The sequence below is a fragment of the Eriocheir sinensis genome, chromosome 59, assembly GCF_024679095.1.
Source record: "Eriocheir sinensis breed Jianghai 21 chromosome 59, ASM2467909v1, whole genome shotgun sequence".
NCBI lineage: Eukaryota > Metazoa > Arthropoda > Malacostraca > Decapoda > Varunidae > Eriocheir > Eriocheir sinensis.
The window spans coordinates 10,463,580-10,488,586 of NC_066567.1; the positions used below are offsets into that span (position 1 = coordinate 10,463,580).

General features: G+C 43.2%; 1 protein-coding gene across 1 annotated transcript in view; it reads right to left on the reverse strand.

Annotated features, from left to right (window-relative positions):
* Window positions 1-14,758: 14,758 nt before the first annotated feature.
* The window catches only part of LOC126985196 (protein zyg-11 homolog B-like), a 104,367-nt gene continuing 94,118 nt past the window's right edge, over window positions 14,759-25,007 (reverse strand). Inside the window, exon 3 of the mRNA XM_050839753.1 lies at window positions 14,759-14,773. Coding sequence (XP_050695710.1) covers window positions 14,759-14,773 — 15 coding nt within the window. The remainder of the gene's footprint in view (window positions 14,774-25,007) is intronic.

Below are 25,007 nucleotides of genomic sequence, written 5' to 3' on the forward strand. Positions count from 1 at the left end.
GGAAGCAGCTCAAGGGCAAAAAAAGTAATTGAATAAAAAAAAACATAACTACCTCTAAAAAAAAAAAAAAAAAAGGTATAGATGAGCGGTCAACAGAGAGGTTAATATCGTGTGGAGAGGTGTCCTGATACGTCCCACTTGAAAGAGTTATAGTCGTAGGCAGGAGGAAATACAGACGAAGAAAGATTATTCCAGAGTTTGCCAGTGTAAGAGATGAAAGAATAGAGATGCTGGTTAATTCCTTCATAAGGGATTTTGGCAGTATAGGGATGTTTATTGCAGAAGGTGACAGCTGAGTGTTATCGAATAATAGGGGATAGGTGTTTGGAAGATTGTGTTGAGTTGATAGGTGGAGAAATTGAGGTTTTGAGGCGTTTAAGAACACCAAATTCCTCCTGCCCCGATCAGAAATAATAGCAAGGCCTGAGGTTAAGTGTTCTGTATCCTCCAGCCTAGAATCAAGTAGTTCCTGTTGGGGGGGCTTCTGGCAAAAGCTGTTGAATAATACAGAGTAGAATCATCAGCAAGCAAGGAAGGACACGGGGCACAATACACTCGTTTATCACACATCAAGATCACTCACACAGCAGTCACCGTGATAATCTTCTCACCCGCACGGTCACCACGCCTTCAAGTGCTCATCCAGGCAGCAGCAGCAGTAACCTTTACAAATATACTCCCTAAAGTGGCCTTCACACATACACGAATTTGAACGCGGCAGCTGCCCGACTGCCATCCAGCAGCATTCAGGATCATATTCGTAGCACATCTTCTAGCCATCGTTGGGGAAATCCGTGCACCACGACTGTTGGACGGTGAGTCGGCAAGGAGCAAGCGCTGCGCTTATTTTTCGGGCAACCATCTGCGTGGTCGGCGACCTTGTCAAAGATCGGGCAGCAGTGTTTCAGGCACCGTACAGGACTCGCAGTGATCCTCCAGGTAACGTGTAGTAGTCTTGCACCTATTGCGATATGTTGGGCAGTGATCGGGCATGAAAATAAGAATTTTGACCGTTATAACAGCTGCCCGACAGCCGTGGGATAGCTTCCCGGCGAATCCTTCACTTCATCGATTGCTGAGTGACAGCTAAACGTGTGGTGCTCGACAATGACTCACCGCGCCAGTATTTTGGAATATTTTCATCAAGGTGGCTGCCTGCCACCCTATGCTCCTGACGCCCCTGTGTGCAACGTTACTTGTGTGTGTGTGTGTGTGTGTGTGTGTGTGTGTGTGTGTGTCCATCACTAGTATAACCTCCAACTCTTGTCTTAATTAAATTAATAACGGAATGTCCTTCAGACACTCAGAAAGACATTCCGTTATTAATTTCCTCATTCCTCTCTGTGTCTTTTCTCCTACTTCTATGTCTTTGTGAATTGAATTAAAATGAACTGCATTTAATTGTGTTGCCAAAAATCGCAGGGTAATCTATTAGGCGCCTCCAGAAGGTGTGTTGTTTCTCGATGCGAGGTGCAATGCGTCCTAGGAGTTCTTTGAAGAAGTCTTCATCAACCCGAAGGTAATTCTTATAGGCTTCTGTGTCTGATTTGGCGAGGTTTTTAAGCATATACCTGCCTTTCGGCAGGTGTACGCCAAGGCATCACCCAACACATGCGTCGCCCATCTCTTCTTTTCTTCTTTTCCTGCTTGTGGGGTTCTTGAAAGGTCTGGACTTCCGAAAATCCCGTAAATTCTCAGCAATAAAAATATAAAATAAAATATCTGAAAATTGAGTTATCAGACTCACAGCCCCTTCTAGTCACTTATTGTGTATGTATATATATATATATATATATATATATATATATATATATATATATATATATATATATATATATATATATATATATATATATATATATATATATATATATATATATATATATATATATATATATATATATATATATATATATATATATATATATATATACTCATAGGACAAGCAAGACCAGTTGAACCTGCTCTTAAGTTTATTTAAAACAACAAAGAAAACTCGCTGGAAATTAAGAAATAATTCATTAACTCCAGGCACACAGCTAGCTATCTATCTTAAAACATCCTATGCAAATAGAGTACTTAACTGGAGATGGACGAAGCAGAAGCCACACCTGGTTTACCTCGTGGTCTGGAGCCCTGGAGTCCTTCTTCAATCCTCTCTCGTTGTAACGGTGTAAGGCTTGGTAGCGGGGAGTTGTGGGCATGAGGGAAACACTTGCTGCCTTAGAAGAAATGTATTCTTAACCTAAGATACAGCGTAGCGTTGGTGAGAGAGAGCCGAGACAATAGGTGTGTGTCGGTCGAGCTCTCTGGAAGGAGTGACGAATTACAGATTGGAAAATAATGAAGCTACAATTTTGGTCACGTATGTCAAGGTGACCTCTTAGCTTGATGAAATGCTTTGTTTACATACTGAGACGGTAAACACTGACAGATGACATTCCTACAAGGTGGCGTGATCTATCTGTCGTGGGTTTTTTCCATTGATATTTGCATGCCTAATTCGTGGTGATATTAAATAATAATAATAATAATAATACACTGATATACTACAATTACTATAACACTGCTCGGTCACCTACCACTGATCGCGACCTCGCGACATCCCCCCCCAAAAAAATCTAATTAGTAGTTGACCCGATATAGTGTGAACATGTTGAGCAGACTGCTTATGGCACAAGTATATTAAAACAATGGCTAAGCAGGAATACTCGTGTAGTAATGACTTAAATAATGAGAGGTAACACCAGCGGGTACGACAAATCATAGAAATAATCTCTAAATGGAGAAACATAAAGACACAAGTATCTGTAGGTAACAAGTGGCATAGCTACAGAACATGAAATGCTCATCCAGCTTCCAAAAAATAAGAAGAAGAACAACAAAAGGTGGGAATATAGTACAATGTTAAGGTACAGGAGCAGGAGAAATGACACATTTCTTGCCTTTTTTCTTGCGTGAGAAAAAAAACTACCTAGCCAGTGGCTTCCCTGCATCCTGTCGCCTTGTCTGAACAACCAAATAATCGTGCAGGACAAAGTTCCTCCTAATAAGGTAGCACACGACGACGAGACTGACGAACATCAGAAACATTGGCACAAAAATTCCAGGGTACAAGTAGGTGAGGTGCAAGTATTCAGGCAGCGTTTCCTCCAGGGTTTCTGCAAACTCTGTTTCGTTTGCAAAAGACAATGAATGAAGGGAATTAGTCACATAAGAAATGCTGGAGAAGTGAATGTTATCGAGAGACCGTAGAGGAAACACTCGATGGGAAATATTGGCCGTGAAAACCAGACGGATCCGGGACGGGTACGTTGCTATGTTAGTGGAGCGGATATAGCATGCTTCCGCTATGGCATAGTGACCAGTAACCCGTTGATAAGTGGTACCCTCCGGACAGATTACTGATATGTAGAAGGACTGAGGAAAATAGAAATAATGTAGACCCTGAAAGTTCTTATGGAAAACAGGTGTTGGGGGTAGTTGCGTGTAAGGGTACGGGGAAAGAGCGTCGAGGAAGATTGAATTACAGTAGGAAAATACAGTTTACCGCTAACAGACAACAAGAAGGATCAATATCGTATGCGAATGATCGATTACTCTCATAATTATGAATGACTAACAGTGTTAGATACACAGAAATAAAAGAGTCGTGCCTCTGCTTGAATGAAACTGCAATTAGCTTAGTCGGCACATTCTGACAAAAAGGGATAATCAACAATACCAAGATTATACAATTGATGGAGGGCTGGCGACGAAGGATGTCGTCGCCCTTGGGGTACCTGGAGCCTTGGAGACGCGTTGGAAGACCTTGGCTGCGGCAGGAAAGGCGTCGAGAGGTTGATTGTAGAGGCGGACCTCCAGGTGAACCGTGATGGCGTCGGGATTGTGCTGACTGCGCGAAATTCGGTGGCGGCCGCAGGAACTCCTTGCCAGACGTAGGACGGCTGCGGTGTTCTCCGTATTTTGAGTGTTACGGAGCAGCGGTAGTAGATTGGGCGGCGTGGATATGGAACGGTGCCCGAGGTGGTACTTGCTTGTAGTCACCCGGTGGAAGAATACCGCGGGAGTCCCCGCCATTTTGACTGAGAGGGCGGGAAGTAGTCACAGGACAGGCGGGAAAACTAGAAGGCGGGAACAGCGCGCTATTTCAAATCATATTCGTTATTGCTGCCAAAGCTGATGAGTGGGATGCATGACCAATAAATTTGGTGACGAGCATATATACGTGCGGGCAGATGGACAGCTGCACAGAGGTCATGGGCGCACCCTGTCGGATTAGCGGGTACAAGAAATCGCGTGCTTACTGTCACACCTTCAAATTCTCCTAATCCCCCCTTTCTCAACCCTGGGGTCGCTAAGCACTTTTCCTGGGGGTCGCGGTAATGTCTAGAGGTGCATGAAAATGCTGAGGCTATTGGACGGGGGAAGGGGAGGGGCCGTTAGAGAGGATGACGCCGAGAGTAAGGCGGCGGAGCACAAGCGACGCAAACATCATTCAAACGCGTCACCCCTCAGCCTGTGATTACAGCCCTCGGACTGTGGTAGTGTTCAGTGATGATGCCATGGCGGTACCACGGAGTACGTGGGTGCCGGCCACGGTGGAGGACGGACGGACTCGCTCGCGCTCTGTATAGGACCCACATATGCTTACCAGTTTTGTCTTTTCATGTCAACCTTGTGTTCCTGGATTGCTTTAAAAGCCTGCTATGGCTGGACATGGACGGGCTGGTAAAAGTGAACAAGGAAATCATGATCAAACAAGGAACAACGGTGTTACTATGAATGTAAACACAGGTGGGAGTGATGGCGGTAGTGGAGGCCCAGCTGGTGGCCCCCGAGGCAACACCAGTACAGGTGTTGATGATCAGATTTGTCCTGGGTGTGATATGTGATAAAGACCAAGCAATGTTGTGTAACCGCTGTAAAAAATGGCGGTTAAGATTCGTTTTAGGTCCGTGCCAGTATCTCATTACCTACCTTATGAAACATCAGTATCTCTTCATATATCTTTTCTACAAACCTTCAACAGTCATGGAAACGCTTTGAAAATCCAATTCAAGGACTTTTTTTTTACTCTTGAAAATATGGGATGTTTACGAAAGCGCGTCGCCTCCTCTGCTGGCCATGGCGGGTGTTGCGAGAAATACCTCCTCGCTGAAGTAAGTCACATATACATGAGGGGGGGGCCAGGGGGGAGCGTAGCCCCCCCCTGGTTAGAAGGGGGGGTCGAGGGGGGTGCAGCCCCCCTGTTAGTAGGTCGTAAAGCTCGGTTGGAGTAGTTTAAATATGCTCCCCGACCCTAAGCCCTCTGCGAGCTATTTTGCGGCTGCGGCGGCTGCAGCATCGCCGCGGCCAGCAGAGGAGGCGACGCGCTTTCGTAAACATTATCCCATATTTTCAAGAGTAAAAAAAAGTCCTTGAATTGGATTTTCAGAGCGTTTCCATGACTGTTGAAGGTTTGTAGAAAAGATATATGAAGAGATACTGATGTTTCATAAGGTAGGTAATGAGATACTGGCACGGACCTAAAACGAATCTTTACCGCAATTACATTGGTACTGTGGTGGTTGTAATGTGAGGAATCTTGGAATTTCTCGTGATTTAGAGGCTGCTCAAAAGCTTGTTGCACAACTTGAAGACCTAACAATAAAGCAGAATGCTAGAATTGCTGAGCTTGAAAATACTATTGCTGATAATGGCTATACTACTGGCCAAGGAGTTGAGGGTGAATTAAAAAACTCGTCAAGGAAAATTGATGTACTAAATGGGACAATTTCTACTCTCACATGTTCTAATGACAATAAAGGAACATATGCTGACAAGATAAAGAAGACTCTGCTTGTTATCAAATCCCAGGAACCAACTATTAAGATTAGTGACAAAAAGAAAGAAGTGGCTGAAGTGCTAAAGAATATTCCTATTGTTGACACTAGATTCTCCCAGACTGGTAACATGGTAGTTAATTTTCCGGATGGGGAGTGTAGAGACAGTGCAGCGACTTTGATTCAAGATAATGTGGGTGGTGCTTTGACTAAGAAAATAAAGAAAATGCAACCAAAAATCATGATATGTAATGTACACAATGAGGAGGAGGATGTTATTGCTGCTGTTATTGAAAAGAATGTCTACTTGCAATCAATTTCTGATGTGTCTCAGAAAATGACACTGTTGTTCAAGAAACCAGCTGCGGGTCATACAGCTCATTATATAATCAAATGTGATCCTGAGGTTCGAAGGGCAATTCACGATCACGGTGATAGAATCTTATTGTGCTGGGGTAGATATCAGATTCGGGATAGATATCATGTGTTGACATGTTATCATTGTCAAAGGCATGGCCACACCTTAAAAAACTGTAATTTTAAGGAAGATGATGCTGTATGTGGTATCTGTTGTGGTAATCATAGAACTAGTGACTGTTCCTCAAATATGCAGAAATGTATCAATTGTGTCAGACAGAGAAGGGAGGAGGTAAATCATAGAGTCAATGCCAGATGTTGTAAGGTTTTCACTGCTGAGTTAAGTAAATTGGCTTCTATAATGGATCATGGATTCTAGGTCTACTACTGAATATTCAAATTGTGCTTTTGTTAATATTCAATCTCTGGGTAACAAGACTATTCAAATTAGGGAAATGTTAAATGAGCAATCACTTGATATTTTAGCTATTTCTGAGACTTGGTTGAATGAGCATGACACAAGTAGAATTACTGAGATGACACCTGCTACTCACACTTTCTTTCATAGCCCCAGAGAGGGCAGACGAGGGGGTGGTGTAGGCATTTTCTTGTCAAATATTTTTTCTCACCTGAGGGTGTTGACACGAGTGAAAGTATCAAGTTTTGAATATATTGAAGTTAATTTTAAGCATCAAAACCAGTGGGTAGCATACCTTGTTATTTATAGGCCACCTTGGTCAAGTGTTAATCTCTTCTTTGATGGATTTAGTGCATTGTTGGACTCAATTGATATGGTTTCTTTTAAAGTTTTTATTGTTGGTGACTTCAACATATGGATGGATGATCATGAAAACCATAACACAGTTTCTTTCTGTGAGCTTCTTGAATCTTATCAGTTATCAAACAAGGTGAATTCAATAACTTCATCAACTGGCCATATGTTAGACTTAGTCATTAGTGATGATGTAAACAATCTCATAGGTAGGGTGGATGTTGAACATGAATTTACTATTTCCCCAGTTCACAGGCTCATAACATTTAAATTATTATTGCCAATATGTAAGGTAACTAAGAAAATTTATTTTAGGAATAAGGTGGGTTTCTCTGCTGCTACATTTATCAGTGAAATTAGTCAGACTTTTTATGAAGATATGACTGGAGAGTGTGTTCACAATGATTTGTTATGCAAATCAAATTGTGTGAATTGTCTTACTAACATTTATAATGAGGTGATTAAGACACAATATAACAATGTGTGTCCGATCCTAGAGAAGGTCATTATTGTCAAGGATAGATCTCCCTGGTTTAATGGTGAAATTTTGACACTGAAAAAAGAGAAACGACGCAAGGAATGTAAATGGAGAAATGAGGGATCTGTTGTGGCCTGGGAGGAATATAAAAATGTGAGAAATCGCTATAATGACTTGATAAGAAGGAGTTAAAGAAACTATTATCATACTAAAATTCTTGAGGCAAGATCAGATATGAACAAATTATATCAACTTTTCAACAGTCTTACTGGTACTACTTTGAGAAGAAAGCTTCCCGATGGTTTCTGTGATATAGATTTAGCGGATAACTTTTGTAATTTTTTCAAGAGTAAGATTATGAATATTGTATCGGAATTTGTGTACACACCTTTTATGCCTGTTGCTGATGTTGAGGTGGATTGTAGATTGCAGTGTTTTAAAATCATTAGGAAGGATGATCTTATTCGACTTTTCAAGAAAGCTAAGAAAACATATTGTGCCAGTGACCCATTGCCTGTTTTAGATATCATGGATGCAGATAATTTTCCTAGTTTCACGGATATGGTACTAAGAATTGTCAATACTAGTATTTCTTCATGTAAATTTCTGGATTCTGAAAAGCGAGCTGTTATAAAACCAGTATTAAAGGGAAAACTTGATTATATCAAAATGTAAGCTCTTATAGACCAGTATCAAATTTGCCTTTTTTGTCTAAGTTATTAGAGTATGCAATTATTGAGCAGCTGATGGAACACTTGGAGAAGGTCCATGTCTTGCTTGATAGTCAGTCTGCATATAGGCCAATATTTTCTACTGAGACTACTATTTGTTCTGTTGTTAATGATTTACTAGAAATGATGGATGGGGGTAAATGTGCTATATTGGTTCTTCTAGATCTTAGTGCAGCATTTGATACGGTTGTTCATGAATTGCTTATAAAAGACTTAAGGAACATTGGAGTGGTAGACAATGCATTAAAGTATCTTGAGAGTTATTTACAAACTAGAAGTTATTGTGTGCAAATTGGAAATTGTTTTTCTTCATATGAAGCTCTGACAAGAGGAGTTCCACAAGGAAGTGTGCTGGGACCTATTTTATTTTGTATATACACGATTAGTTTATCCAGGATACTACAACAACATGGTGTAGGATTCAAGTTATTTGCTGATGACACCCAGTTCTACTTTTCCATCACTGATATTGAAAATACAAGTGCTAAGATCAGTAGTGTTATTAATTCAGTCAAGGATTGGATGCATTATAAGCAATTGAAATTAAACGATGATAAGACTGAATTCATGTTTGTGGGGAAGAAGGACACTCTACATTATTTTGGTGATGGTAACATGATTATAGGTGGTAATGAAATTCATATTGTTGAAAGTGTTCATGACTTGGGAGTGTTGTTGGATTCCAATTTGACACTGAAATGTCAGATAAATAATGTCGTAAGGATAGCTGGATATCACCTTAGAAATATTGCTTTTATCAAGAAATACCTGGATGAAGATTCTATCAAGAAATTGGTGATTAACAATATTATATCAAGAGTGGATTATTGCAACTCGATCTACTATAACCTGCCAAAGCTCCAATTAAGAAAATTACAGATGGTCTTAAACAGAGCAGCGAGATTAATCAAAGGAATTCCACCACGAGAGACAATAACTCCTGTTCTGATAGAGCTCCACTGGTTGCCAATAAAAGCAAGGATAGTATTTAAGTTATGTGTTTTGACACACCAGGCTTTGATTACTGGCCGTCCACCGTATTTGAGAGAATTATTACACGAAATACAGCCAGGTGAAGGCATTAACACTCGCCGAGCCACTTCTGGAATTACACTTCATGAACCACGGTACTCTTCAAATGTTGGATTGCGCGCTTTCAGTTCTGCCGCCCCAAGACTGTACAATAAGCTCCCTCCTGACATTAGAAGAACAAAGGATCTCTCCAAATTTAAGAAAGAACTAAAAACATTTCTGTCCTCTGACTGCTATGACATGGAAAGGAAACATTGACAATTAACATGGCATATAAGTTGTGATCAATATTGAAAATTTTAATGAATTAAATATGTGGGTCCTGCAGAGCGCTTCGGCGGAAGTGGGACCAGATAAATAAGAAACACAAGTAAACAAGTAAAAAGTAAACAAGTACTTTAGATTGAAGCAGTGCTGTGAAAAAGGTCGTTAAGGGTGAGTGTTACCGTTTACCGTTGATGAGATTTCAGGCCCCGCTCCACTGCCAGCACAGCACTCCACAGGGCCGCTGTTGTGCGAAATCCACCGCCTGACAAATAAGAACATAGGGAAACTGCAAGAGGCCGGGTGGCCTACACAGGGCAGCTCCAGAATCCCCCCCACTACTCACGATGGGTGAGGTGTAGTTACAGGGGTTACAGGTAGAGGCTTGATCCTCGTTATACCGGCGGTACTAGGCACGCATCCAGTACCCCATCACCTTACTGCACCCACACCTCACTGCCACCTGTCGTCCTCGTCCATGTAGCTATCCAGTCTACTCTTAAAACAAGCTATCGTCCCTGCACTAACTGTGATTGCTGAGTCTATTCCATTCCCCCACCACCCTATTACAAAACCAATGCTTGCCTATATCTCTCCTAAATCTATACTTTTCTAATTTAAATCCATTACTGCGAGTTCTATCCTGCTGGCTAATTCTCAGTACTTTACTTATATCGCCTTTGTTGTAACCCTTGACCCATTTGAATACTTCTATCAGATCTCCCCGCACTCTTCGTCTCTCTAGTGAATGTAAGTTTAGATGTTTCAGCCTATTTTGATATGGGAAGTTCCTCAGCCCCTGAATCATCTTGGTCATCCTCCTCTGAACTGATTCTAGCAAGTTGATGTCCATTCAGTAGTGTGGGCACCAAAACTGGACAGCATAATCTAAGTGTGGCCTAACTAACGCTAAATAGAGTCTGAGGATGACCTCTGCACTCCTGTTGGTTACCGTCCTGTATAAAGCCTAATACCCTGTTAGCCCTATTCCTCGCACTAATACATTGCTTCCGTAGTTTTAGGTCAGAGTTCACTAACACTCCCAAATCCCTTTCACACTCAGACCTGCCTATCGCTGTGGAGTCTAAACTTTACCCGTGTAATGGGTTTGCGTGTTCCTACACTAAGTACGCTACACTTGGTGATGTTAAAATTCATCTGCCATTTCTCTGACCAAGCTGACAGTTTGTTGAGATCCTCCTGCAGTGCTCTAGCATCCTCCCCTGTCCTAATAGTGCGTCTTATTTTGGTGTCATCTGCAAATTTACCTATGTCACTAGTTATCCCATTGTCTTGTCATTGATGTAGATAATGAATAGAAGCGGGCCCAATTAAACCGACTAACCGCTGTACCTGGTGAGGGACAAATGCATTTTTATATAATCTAAGGCTTTACCTTCTAACTAGAGTAATTCATGTATGTGAATATGACTAGGCTATATGTTACTATAGTGACGTAATCTATCGACTCGAAAGCTGCGTCCACACTAGGCCTCATGAGGCGACTCTTGCACCGCCTCGCCAGTCATTGTTATTCTTGTAATGTTTATTTTTCACCTGCCAAATGCAGGGCTGCTGTTTCAGAATATCAGTCATCATATGAGGGTTGCCCCGAGTTTACTCAACGTTGTCCTCAATGTTTTCAGCTTTGATCTGAGAGCAGCACGCAGCTGATGTTGCCACGTTCACGCCTCCTGCCCCAAAAATACCTCTCGCCAGAATGGACATGTTTCCGGTCAACATATTTATTTCAAATTCTGTCTGTATAGATAAAATTGGCCCTAAATTCAGCTATGGTGCTATTTTTTCTTCATGTAAAATAGTAAATGTGGTATAAAATATGGATTAAAGTTGAGGAAAAATCACGTGACCTGGAAACGGGTGCTGATTGGTCGTGACGTCACGATGCAGTCAGCAGGCCGCCAACTTTGTGTTACTCCGAGATTTCGTGTTGTGGTGTATGTTTCTAGTGGCTAGCATTGCCTGGAGACGTAACCCGCAGTCGTTGGTGATTTGTGCTAATGTGCAAGAGTATATATATACGGACAAAAGTACTCCACGTAAGATATTTATGTCTGTGCTAGTGAATCCTGCAGTAATTTTTTTAGTTTCCCCTCGGAGTAACTTTTCATCGTGAACTCAACTATTCTCCCTACTGTCACGTCCTCTGATTATAGAATATTGGTCTGCATTCGTTTTCTTCTTAATCATCTTCAGGCGTTGATTCTCTCTCTGACGTTCCAGAGCCATTGTTTTCTCTAGGTTAGGCTAGGTAAATATCCATAATACTAATATAAATTCAACCTTGATTATTCTCAATGGTTCCCCCTCGGACTAACTTTTAATCGTGAACTCAACTATTTTCTGCAGAGCAGAGGCGAATCGGTTGATTTCACTCCCATTTTAATAATATAGCATATTTCCAACACTCTTAAGGTGTTCTGTAAGCACCTATAACATACCTGTTGGGCGCAGTTTGGAGCTGGAGTGGCCATAGCTGATGAAAAAAACAATGGACACAACACTGGTACTGTCGTCTGCTGTACTCCGCTTCAGCCTGATGACGTCACGAGCTAATGGTGGCTTCTCCCCGTGAGATGAGAAGAATTTGTTATATCCAATATCCAGTCAACTAGCGATTTATAGGACGTAATATGTGCACTACGTTATCATTGGTACGTGGCACAATGCATTTCTAGGCTCTTCCCAGAACCGGAAACATGTCCATTGCCAGCAGCGGCCTCATGCCCGTCCGTATTCTATTGTTTTTGTGAGTCCAGGGGCATACACGAGTCGCCTCATGAGTCGCCTCGTGAGGCCTAGTGTGGACGCGGCTTAAGGCATGGTTCCCACTATTCCGTTTTCACGGATCCGTCGACCGTCAGTGACGTCATCGACGGCGGGGACAGTGGGAACCGGGGTCCACCCGGGCCCGCGCGTGGAGCTCCGTCGGCCCAGGCAGAGATGAATCCAAGTTAACTTTTGGGTTCGTGACGGGGGCGGTGGTGGCCCATCCAGTGATGTTGAATATTCTACATTTGAAAATATGAAATGCAAGTACAGTCAAGTCGCGTATGACGCGGATTCGTAAGGCGCGGTTTCCTATGACGCGATATGGTTTCAGAACCGTATGTTCAGATCACGTGCATAAAACCATCTATGACGCGGTTCGTGGTCTTCCCTGGCCAAACGAGCTGAGAGTTGCCAGGTTGGATTTTTTTCCGAGGGGGAAAATCTCATGGTGACGGTTGGGTAAATATTCACTTCATTCAGTGGGGAGAGAGAGAGAGAGAGAGAGAGAGAGAGAGAGAGAGAGAATATCCATAGCACCGAGATATCCACTCATGCACTCAGTCTCAGCCTCTCACTCGTGTGAGGAAGAAATGAGGGACATCATGAGCGACTGGCTAGTATTGGTACCGGTACCGAGAAGTCTGGTACTGGTACCTGCCCACCCCTAGGTTCCAGTACCGACCTGACGACTACACAGTACATATAAGGTGCAAGGTACATATGCACAGTATTCCCTCAGTGACAGGCAATGCGAGCACGGTGTCCCAAGAATTAACCCCCAGCAAAGGCGGAAACCATTATAGTATAGGCTCTGGGGGGGTGTCTGTGTACATTTCTCTTTTACAGCTAAACCATGCATTTTCCTCTTCCATATGATGAGGACTTTCAAAAAAGGTTGGGTAGAACTTTCGCACCTGGTACGTTTTCTCTGCAGAGCTCAGTATGCAATTATACCTCGGCTTAATTTGGCCGAAATGCTGGAATTCAGGTTTGGCTTAATAACCATCGAGGAAATAGTCTTAGAGTAAAAAATCCTTTTTATTTATCATGTTGAGATATAGCAGACACTTTTATAACATGTTTCAATGGCACTGACATGATTTTTCGACCAAAATGATGCATTTTTGGCGATTTTCTGATGAAAATTCACTTTCAGTTTGAAAGTCACGAAAGGTTTGCAAGCTTCCTGAGTCACTAACATCAAATGTAGAGAAGCCAAACTTGGTGAAAAACATCCTTATGGGGTCCTCTCATCATTAACATTACCATTCTTTGATTTCTATGATTCACTGTCTGTTTGAATGTCACGACGGAGACATCATTTGACGGAGGATCCCTAGCACAAGCCACAATCAGGTGGATTTTGACATGGTATCTCTGTATTCCTTTTAGAATGGATTTTTACATGAAAGTGGTAACGCTGTTTTGCAATGACAGAAATTAACACATCTGGTCTCAGCAGCTCTACAAAGGCATGTGGCCCTGGCACATGCTGTACAGGAGCATACAACTGTCCAATGGGGCTCCAGGCTCTTCCACGAGGTTTCAGGCACTAAATGGTCCTTTTCACACTTGTACCCAAAATCTTCTGCCATCAGTGAGATTGTGTGTTCATTACCCATTTCCAAGGCATGGATAATGCTATAGGCATTGTAGTAGCTACGTTTGATATGTGGAAGGAGTCCTTGGCTGGTGGGGGGCAGATTGTGATGTGAAGTCCCTTTAGTGTGATGGAAAACCTCTTCCCGCATGGCAGAGAAATTCTTGGCCTTACTTACTGGTCTGAACACTTTGACCAAATACTGTTCTGCATCTCTGATGGTAGGTTGTGACAGGGTCGGCAACTTCCCAAAATGCCTAAGCAATCTTTCTGGGTTGGCCTTTAAGGCAGTCTTCTTTGTGCCGACTTTGCTGGTGATGTCGCACCCAGTAAGGCTGTGTACAGCTGGTAGGACTCTGCAGAGGTCATGTCCAAGTTTTGTATACATGGTATGAAGAGGCACATATCGAGTGGTTTCTCCAACTCCAGCACGTACCCACAACTCTTCCAGGCCTTTCCCCAGAAACACTGGCATATGGTACAGCAGAGCAACAATCACATCCGTGTCACTGGTAATGACCACACACACCCTATGTTCATTTTCAATGCAGTCCAGGACATGCAGAGGGATGCGCAGGTCCGCCTCTTCAAAATTTGATTGCAAATGTGGCAGGGTCTTTTCTACACCTTTGTAGATACTGCGGCATTGCCATTCTTCCTCCTGTCCAGTCACCTGACCGAGCACAGTTGGGTATTCTGCCATGGGGGAAACACTTGAGCAGATGTACTTGTAGATTAGTTTTCGAGCAGATCTTTGTTGCTGTTGGAAGGCCAAAGGAATCCATGTGTTTCGGTAGCTGGGATGAAGGATCGATCGAGGTGTATTCTATGGGCACCTTTTCAGCTCGCCTCTTCCTCTCACTGTCCTTGACAGAGGCCTTGTCTGGATACATGTCAAAGACGAAATCACAGCGTCCAAACCTGCGGTACCCTTCAGATGTTGAAATGAAAGTGGCAAGTAGGTCTTGAAATGTTGAAAGTTTGCTGAGGTTCACCTTCCGAACGTTGGCCATCACATCCAATACGAAAGCTGAATTGTTTCTGTGATTGTAGTTGTAATCTTCAGGTTTGAGATTTGCCTCTAACTCCTTGATCAGCAGACTTTTTGCAGGCTTAGTCATCATTCCTTCATTATCAAACAGCACTGGGGATGGCACTACATCATATTGCAGGAGGTCTTCGGTCTTGAGGCCACGTTCCCTAGCAATCTCAATGTTTCTCTCTGCTATGTTCATCTCCCTAACTGTTGACCTGATAGTCTTCTGTTGCTTGTTGTGGATGGTTTTCATTGTCTTCAGATTTGCACGGTGAATGGTGCTGCTGATTCGGGCAGTTTTCTCGACGAGCCTTTCTTTCCTAAATTCCAGGTACCTCTCTTCCCCCTTTTTTAAGGCACTCAGCATGTCCTTTCTAATGTTGTCGGTCATGACCTCCTTTGTCACGTAGTTTTGCAAAGTTGTGGAAGATGTTGCTGCTAGTGGAGATCCTTTCTCATCAATGAATTGCATCATCCTCTGAAGCTGTGACTCTTTGTGGTCAGTTGTGGACTGCGATGATTCATGATGGCTGTAAGTCTCGTGTGTTCTGTCCATCACATTTGCGTATTGGCGATGAAGATTCTTCACCGCCATCATCTCATGGTAGATCAAATCCCATTGAGCCACATACTGCTTTTGCTTTGCATGCCCAATGACACCATCACAGCACTTGGTTGACAGGTTGATACTTTGCTCTAATTTCTGGTCTCCCCCAACGGCAGTGAATCGCCCAGGCTTTCCTTTGATTGAAAAGTTTCCCTTTGCAAAGTTCTCATAGACTGATGGTGCAGTCTCAGGAAGACGTCTCATGTCCTCCAGGTAGAGAGAACACCACCTCAAGTAGTTGGTTGAATCATATGCAGTGAACAAGTACAAAGCACGTTGTACAGCATCCAGATGGAGCTCCCAAAGTCCTTCACGATCAGCCCTCAGAAGATCTCGCACCACAGTCATCATATCCAAGAATGTAGCCCAGAATTTGAAGTTTTCATTAGATTCAGACCGTGCTTTGATAAATTTGTCCAAATTGTCAACGAGCTTTAGGGATTTCTCTTGAAACTTGTCCATACATTTCTGACTCTTAGTGATGTCTTTCTTCTCTACAGCAGACTGAATGTCTTTCAGGATGGCAAGCTCTTGGGTGTATGGATGGATGCCTTGCTCAGCAAAGAATTCTTGGTAGAGGAGACGTTCAAACGCTTCTCCGAGAGATTGCATACCCTCTAGACAGCGCCCGTAATGGCCACCATTCAAAACAGAATTTTCAATAACCGTAGGACCAAAGACACCAGCCAAAAATGCATCATTTTGGTCGAGAAATCATATCAGTACCATTGAAACATGTTATAAAAGTGTCTGCTATATCTCAACATGATAAATAAAAAGGATTTTTTACTCTAAGACTATTTCCTCGATGGTTATTAAGCCAAACCTGAATTCCAGCATTTCGGCCAAATTAAGCCGAGGTATAATTGCATATTGAGCTCTGCAGAGAAAACGTACCAGGTGCGAAAGTTCTACCCAACCATTTTTGAATGTCCTCATCATATGGAAGAGGAAAATGCATGGTTTAGCTGTAAAAGAGAAATGTACACAGACACCCCCCCAGACCCAGGACTATTACGGTCTTGGCCGATCCTCGCACGGCAAAACATGGTACCAGGACGGTACGTGCCCGATACGTGCCCGGCAAGTGCTCGGCATCGCACGGTTCACCCCGGTGTCGCATTCCACCGCATCCTCCTATTCTCGCGCGCCCGTTTTGTTTACATACAAAAAGGACATCAAGGTTCACGGATCCGTGTACGGAGCTGGTCGATTGTTCCTAACTATCCTCCCATTATTTTCCAGCACGGGAGGGCATATTGTTTTATTCTCTCATACGAAAACATCAGTGAATACAGTACAGCGCTCTGCTTTGTAATAAGTGAAGTGAAGGACCAATAAATAGCCTTCATGCAGTGATTCATCAGTAAATTAACGGAAAATAGCATATAGCTATATTAAAAAAAAATGTCGATATACATAGCCTATGAGACCCTTTTTTTTTTTTTTGGGGGGGGGGGCATCATAGGTTCCTCAGGGGGGTGGGGGTGATGGTGAGCGAATTGAGCATGCCATGCATATGTGCTTTTTTTTTCTTCTTTAAATAAGCCCTTTTAGGGGCATTTTGAGGCTGATATAGAAAACATGGGGGCTATAAATAGCCCCCCGATATAATTGCTTGAAGCAGATTGCCTTCTTTTATATGAGGGAGTCAGGTCCATCTGGCCACAGGACATTTCTGAATCGAAACTGAAGGCTTGATATATAAGCTCAAAACTGCCTCCTAAGTTTTATTTTTTTTAATTACATGCCGATTGGTTAATGACATCCATTTGTATTTTTATGAAAATTGACACTGTGAGGTTATTAACCCTTTCCTAGAGAAACAGATAAGCTTTTGTATAATGGTAATATGGTTGGCATTTATTAAGACTACTACATATGACCTTTAGTGTAATAACTCGGGTTATCAGAATTAAATTGCGGTACACTGTGATATGGGTGAGGTTTGATTGTCTGCAGGAAGTCTCTTACTGGAAAAATGGCAATTTGAGAATATAATAGGTCCCAGAGAACTATCCATTTGTAATATTTTCTTCCCTCCTACGGACGTCAAGTATGTTGTAAAATCCTCCCTGGTACATATTTTCACTTAATTCCTCCCCTTCCATGGGCTCTGAGAAAGTCCTCAGTTCTTCATGGAGTAAGATTTTGATTCCTTACCTTGGTAATATGTCTTTCCCCTTCTTCCCCTCCCAAGGGCTCAGAGGAAGTCCCCAGTTCATGTTGCATGACTTCCTTACCTTAGTACACGTTTTTTCCCTTCCTTCCCCTCCCAAGGGCATAAGGAGGACCCCAGTTCTTCATGCTGCAAGATCTTCCTTACCTTGGTACATGTCCTTCCCCTTAATTCCTCCCCTCCCATGGCCACAAGGAAGGATGGGGCAGAAAGGAGAGTCAGATCAGGGCTTTGGTCAGGATATGATCTGACTCACGTCAGGTCAAGTCCTGACTCAGGTCAGGTCATGTCCTGACTTGTCACACACACACACAGAAGGGGAATGAGAAAGGTGTGGGGAAGGAGGGGTAGAGAGTCAGATCAGGGCTTTGGTCAGGATATGACCGGACTCAGGTCAAGACATGACCTAACTCTCCCTTCTGCCCCTCCTCCCCCCACCCTTCTCATTTCCCTTTCTGTGTGTGTGTGTGTGTGTGTGTATCATGACATGACCTGACTCTCCCTTCTGTTTCTCCCCCCCACACACCCTTCTAATTTCCCCTTGTGTGTGTGACACACACCCGGAAAACTTGCCGGTTGCCCAAGCTGCCGCCAACGCGGTTGGAAGAAAAAGGCCCAGTGTGACACCAGCTTACGGACAACCGACAACTCGCTCCCGGATGGCCTCACTGCCTGAAGGCGGTGTCACACTGGCCGTTTTCCTCTTACCGATGTGACTACTGGCAACGCCCGTACGCCCATCCGGGAGCGAGTTGTCGGTTGTCCGTAAGCTGGTGTCACACTGGGCCTTTTTTCTTCCCACCGCGTTGGCGACAGCTTGGGCAACCGGCAAGTTTTCCGGGTGTGTGTCACACACACAAGGGGAAATTAGAAGGGTGTGGGGGGGAGGGGCAGAAGGGAGAGTCAGGTCATGTCATGACACACACACACACACACACACACACACACACACAAAGGGAAATGAGAAGAGTGAGGGGGAGGAGGGGCAGAATGGATAGTCAGGTCATGTCTTGACTTGAGTCAGGTCATAATCCTGACCAAAGCCCTGATCTGACTCCTTTCTACCCCTTCCTCCCCACATCATTCTCATTCCCCTTCTGTGTGTGGGTGTGGGTGTGGGTGTGTGTGACAAGTCAGGACATGACCTGACCTAAGGCAGATCATATCCTGACCAAAGCCCTGATCTTACTTTCCTTTCTGCCCCATCTTCCCCACATCCTTCTCTTTTCACCTTCTGTGTGTGTGACGGGTATGGACATGACCTGACCTGTCTCCTTTCTGACCCTCCCTCCCCACACCCTTCTCCATGTTTTCATCCTTTCTATCTCACCTTTCACGAGAGGGGTTCATAACCAAAATGAAGCTACACACCTCCTCTCGAGTCGGAGGCTCACGTGGTATTGAGTCTTCGCCGAGTCGAATCAAACGCGACAGGGAGGATGCGGCGGATAGTTCAAATGCGTTTAACGGTTAATAAGTCTCTCTCTCTCTCTCTCTCTCTCTCTCTCTCTCTCTCTCTCTCTCTCTCTCTCTCTCTCTCTCTCTCTCTCTCTCTTGCCATAGCCACAATGTTTGGAGGAAAACGTCCAGTGTAATACAGTCGAGTCGAGTACGGCGCGGTTAATTGGTTCTGAGCAGCGGTCGCGCCATAGGAAACCGCGTCATAGAAATAACCAAACCTATGGAGAAAATACAATTTGGTTCTGGCCCTTGCCATTTTGCCCCACCCACACTTTTTTTTTCTTCTTTTTTTTTCCCCGTTCGTTCTAGCCCGAGTGTAGGTACCGGTAGGCATTATCTGCCTTTTGATGTTGTTCAGTCCGACCCCACTCGCACCACCTTGTCCACTCGGCCACTGCCAACACCCACTTTTTCACTCAGTATGTATGGGGAAAATACAATTTGGTACTGGTTAGCCACCATTTTATCCCACCTGCGCTCACATATGTGGACGAATCTTTTCCGTGGGTTTCCCAGCAGGCTTGCAAACCATTGTGCAGCACGTGCTTGGTAAGCGAGACGACTCCTTACCGTGCGGGGACCGGGGCAACTAGACGCGTACTGGACTCGTCAGGTCAGGACTGGGAACCCGCCGAGCCGCCGAAACATTCCGCCCTATCCCGCCCAACCATTTACCTTCCCCGCCAAACAGAAATCGACAGAAATATTATTTGGCACGCATATTAACGCAATAATTAGTGGTGACCAACCACTTTCAAAGATCTCTCTCTCTCTCTCTCTCTCTCTCTCTCTCTCTCTCTCTCTCTCTCTCTCTCTCTCTCTCTCTCTCTCTCTCTCTCTCTCTCATGAGTTTCTTTATACACCGTGTCTCTGACTTCTTCCCTTTTGGACTGGGCAGCGAGAAAGACAAAAGAAAGGAAAGGCTCTGGGAACACCAATTTAGATTTTTAAAAGCCAGTTTGCCAGCAGGCTGATGTGCAGCAGCGGCCTGCTGTAGATTTTAGTAAACTGTTTAGCCAGATCACTTTCTTTTTTGCCTGCAAGAATAGACAGTTGGGACAGGTCCACTTTACATGAAAAAAGGAACAGAGGAGGGAGAAAAGATTGACGGGAAGAGATACGGAGCGGTCAGGGAGTGCATGACTGTGACTTTGGAATTTGAGTGAGGGCCACGGCAGCCGACTGCGAACGTTCTTCTTGTCTACATCTATAAATTTTGGCTATATGATCATTCTGATAGTGAGGATAATTTGTAACTTACTGAATACAAAAATGTGCGGGGAGAGAGAGAGAGAGAGACGGGATAGAAATCCTCCCAAAAAACAACCCAACCGCCACCATGAGATTTTCCCTCTCGGAAAAAAATCCAACCTGGCAACTCTGCGCTTGTTTGGCCAGGGGAGACCACGAACCGCGTCATAGATGGTTTTACCCGCGTGATCTGAACATACTATTGCAGGAGCTAGCAGGGATTTATATAACATCTCAAGTACAAAAGGTCTGGGTGTTGCAATCATTAGTATACCCCTAGGAGACCACCGTTTGGTGATTCTTAAGTTCTGATTTTGGTGCGTTTAATAGGGGGCGCTCTTGAAACCCCCCCAAAAAATGAATTTAAATTACACTTTTGAGTACATTGATAAAATTAGTGTCAAAAGTTTCGGTTTTACAGCCTGATTGCAGATAAGGCATTCTTAAATACCTAATTTGGTGCAAAGTCCATTTAAGAACGACCTAAAGATGGCGGTACTGTGACATTTAAATCACATGTTGAGTACATTGCTGAAACTTGGTAGGATTGTTTATCAGGACCTACAGATCAAGAATTAATCATTCTTAAGTGACAAATTTGGTGCAAAGCTCATTTAAGAACGACCTAAAGGTGGCGCTTCATATGACGCGTTGAAGTCACTTCTCAAGTACATGTATGAAACTTGGTTAAATAATATTTTGGACCTTACTTATCAAGGATAGATAGTTCTTATATGATGACTTTGGTGAAAACTTCGCTTATGAGCGGTCTGATGGTGGCACTCCTGATGTCATTGAATATTGACCATTTTGGGTAGTCCTAAGAAAAAGAAAAAAAGATTTTCTTCATAAAGTGTATTATAATCAAAACTGCAAATACATAACATACAGAACGTTGATACTGGTTATCATTTTAATGAAACATATTTTCCTCTGGAGTTATGGGACAAATATTCTGCAAGTTCTAAGGAAATTAAAGTAATGAATGTTATTTCCATATCAAACATTCAATTGCATGATTCTGATGCTAAAAGAGGATTTTGGTAAATTTAATTGATGGGGCACAGAATTACAGACCATGAGATAAGCATGTGAACATTTAACATTTTTAGTAAAATAAAGAGGATGAGCACTTCATGCCTGTTTAGTCCAAAATATACAGGATTACATCTCTCCTAATCATAGGCAAAGGCCTATAAAAATAACAAGCATGTCTACATGAAATTAGGATTTATAATGAATATTTTAAACCAAAGTATGTCATGCTAATGTGCTGGCCTTCGGCAAAAATCTGTCTCAACTTGAGAATTGCTCAAATTACTAATTTTGACTAATTATTACAATATGACCCCAAGTCACTTTCTTATTTGAAGATTATGTTGCCTACCCTTGGACTGTGTGAGGGTAGGATTATCTGAAATTAGGATACAAGTTCCAGGTTTTGACACATCTTTCCATATTGCAATTTCCAGTTGGACAAGTAGCACTACCCTGCCATTGGAACTCAGGATGTTAGCTTATATAAAGTCTGACTCACCTAGACAAAGCAAAGCTACATTTCCCAGCAGGTGATTATGAAATTATAATTTGATGGCTTGTTTACCCTCTCAAAAAAATTGTACATTTACTCTAGTTATGTATTGTAGGCATGTGACTGTCATAGTAGATAATTACCGGTATTATAGAATTCCAAAATGCTGATGAGTCTGTATGTAAACAAGATCAAATCTGCCGATTAATACAAACAATGAAATTATCATACTCAGAATCTTCCAAATGTGTCAACGTCTAGTCATCCTCATCAGAACCAATTTCTTCATCAGATGATGCAACCTGCATATCAGCTTCTGCCTCTTCCTCGATTTCTTGTAGTTCTGATTCTTTTGGGATCAGACTGTCTGGGAGCTGCTCTCCATAAAACCAAATCAGTTTATACTCGCCGCCAAGTAATTCCCAACCATCTTCTTCTGTTGGATGCTGTTCAAGATGTTGTTGATCTGCAGCCGCCCACATCTTTGCAACGAATGATGCACGCTTTATGTGGGCACTGACTTCATCTTCACATGGTGCGAATCCACTGGCATCAATGCCGATCAAGTTGGAAAACAGACATTTTCCTCGCTTTGGTCCATAGACCTTCATGAACTTCTGAAACCTGACCTCGCCAAGGCTTTTGTTCTTTTTTGCACCATAGATATCTGCAGTGAAACTAAAGAGGGTGGCTTTGGTTGCATCATAAACAAGTGCTTCCCTTGTCATATTTGTGAAAGCATGCTGGTAGTCAGGTGTTTTCTCAAGCAGCTTGAATGGTCGTACTTTGCCTTTTTTTACAAAGGATGAAGTGTAATCTGATCCAGTAAAGGCATGAAAAGCAGGTAAAGCTGCACAAAGCTCTGATCCAAGCTCAGAATGGATAGCAGTTAAACTTAAGTACCGGCGGCTATTCTTTGCTGCTGTTCCAACATCCATCCAAAGTTTGCCCTTGAACTTGTTGCAGTGGTACAGGAGTATCACAGCTATGTCTGTGTCGGATGCTCTGACTACAATTTCGCTGCTGGCATTGTCACAAAATAATGAATGAAGACAGATTTTTGTGTCGGATTCTTCATGGTCATTGATTAAACTCTGAACAGCTGTGCGTTCTATCACTCCCTCCTGGACTTTAAAACGGTAGCATTCACCCGGGACATCTAGAATGACTTCATGGTGACCGAGAATGTCTACATAGCAGGGATCTTGCCATTCTTTGGCGAGAAACTGAGGCAACTTTTTGAATGATCTTGAGTTGAGAGCATCATTTAAATCTCTTGGAACTCGTCGCTGCTCAGGCCCAGTGATGACGAAAGTTCTGCAGTCAGCTCCTCTTCTGTTCCTTTCAGTGTCTTTTATGGATGGTTGTGGGTAGTCATCGAAGAGGATGTGGACTGACTTGGCTGGGGTTCGAAGGATTGTGAAGAATGCTCTGGCGAGTCCCCATAGGTTGGCGGCAGGTTTCCAGGCATGCTGTGCAGAAGAAACTGTCCATCTATTATGTAAGCATCGATGGCTGTTGGTTTGCCATGATCTTTTACTCGGGCTTCCAAGATTCCAAACAATGCACTTTTATCTGTTTTTGCCATTACTTCATCTGGACTGGCCATAGTCAGTGGTACTGGAGTAAGTGGATATTGCAGAACATGCTGCATATCAAGCTGCTTCTTGGTAGCAGAACAAGGAGCCGACCAAACAGATTGCGTGTACCTATGAGAGCCGCCACTTTATTGTTCCTCGCTCTGCGATTTTTCCACATCCATCTTCAAAAGTCATAAATTTCTCCTTCTTGATGGGCCGCTCGAAGTTTTTGGGGTCCTCTTTAACTGACTGAATGAATTCCGGGTGTCTTAGATTCCCTTTGGTAGTTACTCCCAGCAGGCTTTTTCTTGATGTCTTCCCTGGCAACCTTTCCAGTGCTGATGTTGTACAAAGTTTCTGGAGCAAGGTTTTCTTGGAAAGGATTATTGGTGTTGCAAATCTGTGTGATAATCTTCTGAAGGTCCGCATTATCCCTCTCAATTCTTCTTGGGTGTAGTTCAGTTGCAATGTCTTCTTTTGTAATCAGTCCAGTCATTTCTAGTAGACTTGTGATGAATGAGGCTCTTGTGGCTTTCGTGACCATCCATCGCAATCTTGCCGAATAATCGTTCGTAAAGCTTGTGATTCCAGTCATCCGAGAAGCAGCATCTGCATTGATTGTCTGTTCCAGAGTCAGGTCAACTGGAATCCTACTGAAATCATTATCTGTTCTCCTAACACTGAAACACCCACTATTTAGAATGGCCCTCAGCCCAGGATGGGTGTCATCAACATTTAGCAAATCCAGTTGGTACTTGGTCAGCCACCGTGAATAGTTGATGTGGCCAGTGGCGAAGAACAGATCAATGATTGGTGTCAGGGTGGAGATGAATAACCCCAGATCATTGGTCCGTATTGCTCTTTCTAGCCGGTGAAAAATGTTGATGTAGCCGACGTACATCATCCAGAACTGTGCTGTGACTCTATGAACACCAGAGAGGGTTGCTTGTGTGAACTCATCATATTGCTTGGCACAATTCCTGAAGAGGTCTGTTCCGATGACTTGACTGAGGTCTTCCTCTGCTCCAGGGATTTCATTGGTTGGCACCTTTGACATCAAGGTCTGGATTCCTTCCCCAATATAATTTTTCTGGAGAAATGCCTGGAAATGCAATACTTCAAATCCAAGTGCAAGGAGAGGGTGGATTCTTTTGCATCTGTTGAAGTGCTTTCCAGATATCAGGCCATTCAAAGAACCATGAGCTATCACCTCAGTTTCTGTCAATATAGACATCCCTCCTGATTCTGCCACCAATTTTCCTATTGCCTTGAAAAATGCCATCTCAATGTGGAAGGCACCCATCATGATGAAGATAGTATCAAATCTTGGAGATTCAGTGGCCTGTATCTGCATAGCTGGTTTTGCAGCATTAAGGTCATACGTCACAACTCCATAATCCTGATGGCATTCTTCAGCACACTTCTGTGTTGTAACCAGGGTGTGACGAACAACTGACAAACTGGTGATTGGTTCTTTCAGGTTTGGCATGTAGCGGACCTCTTGTTTAGG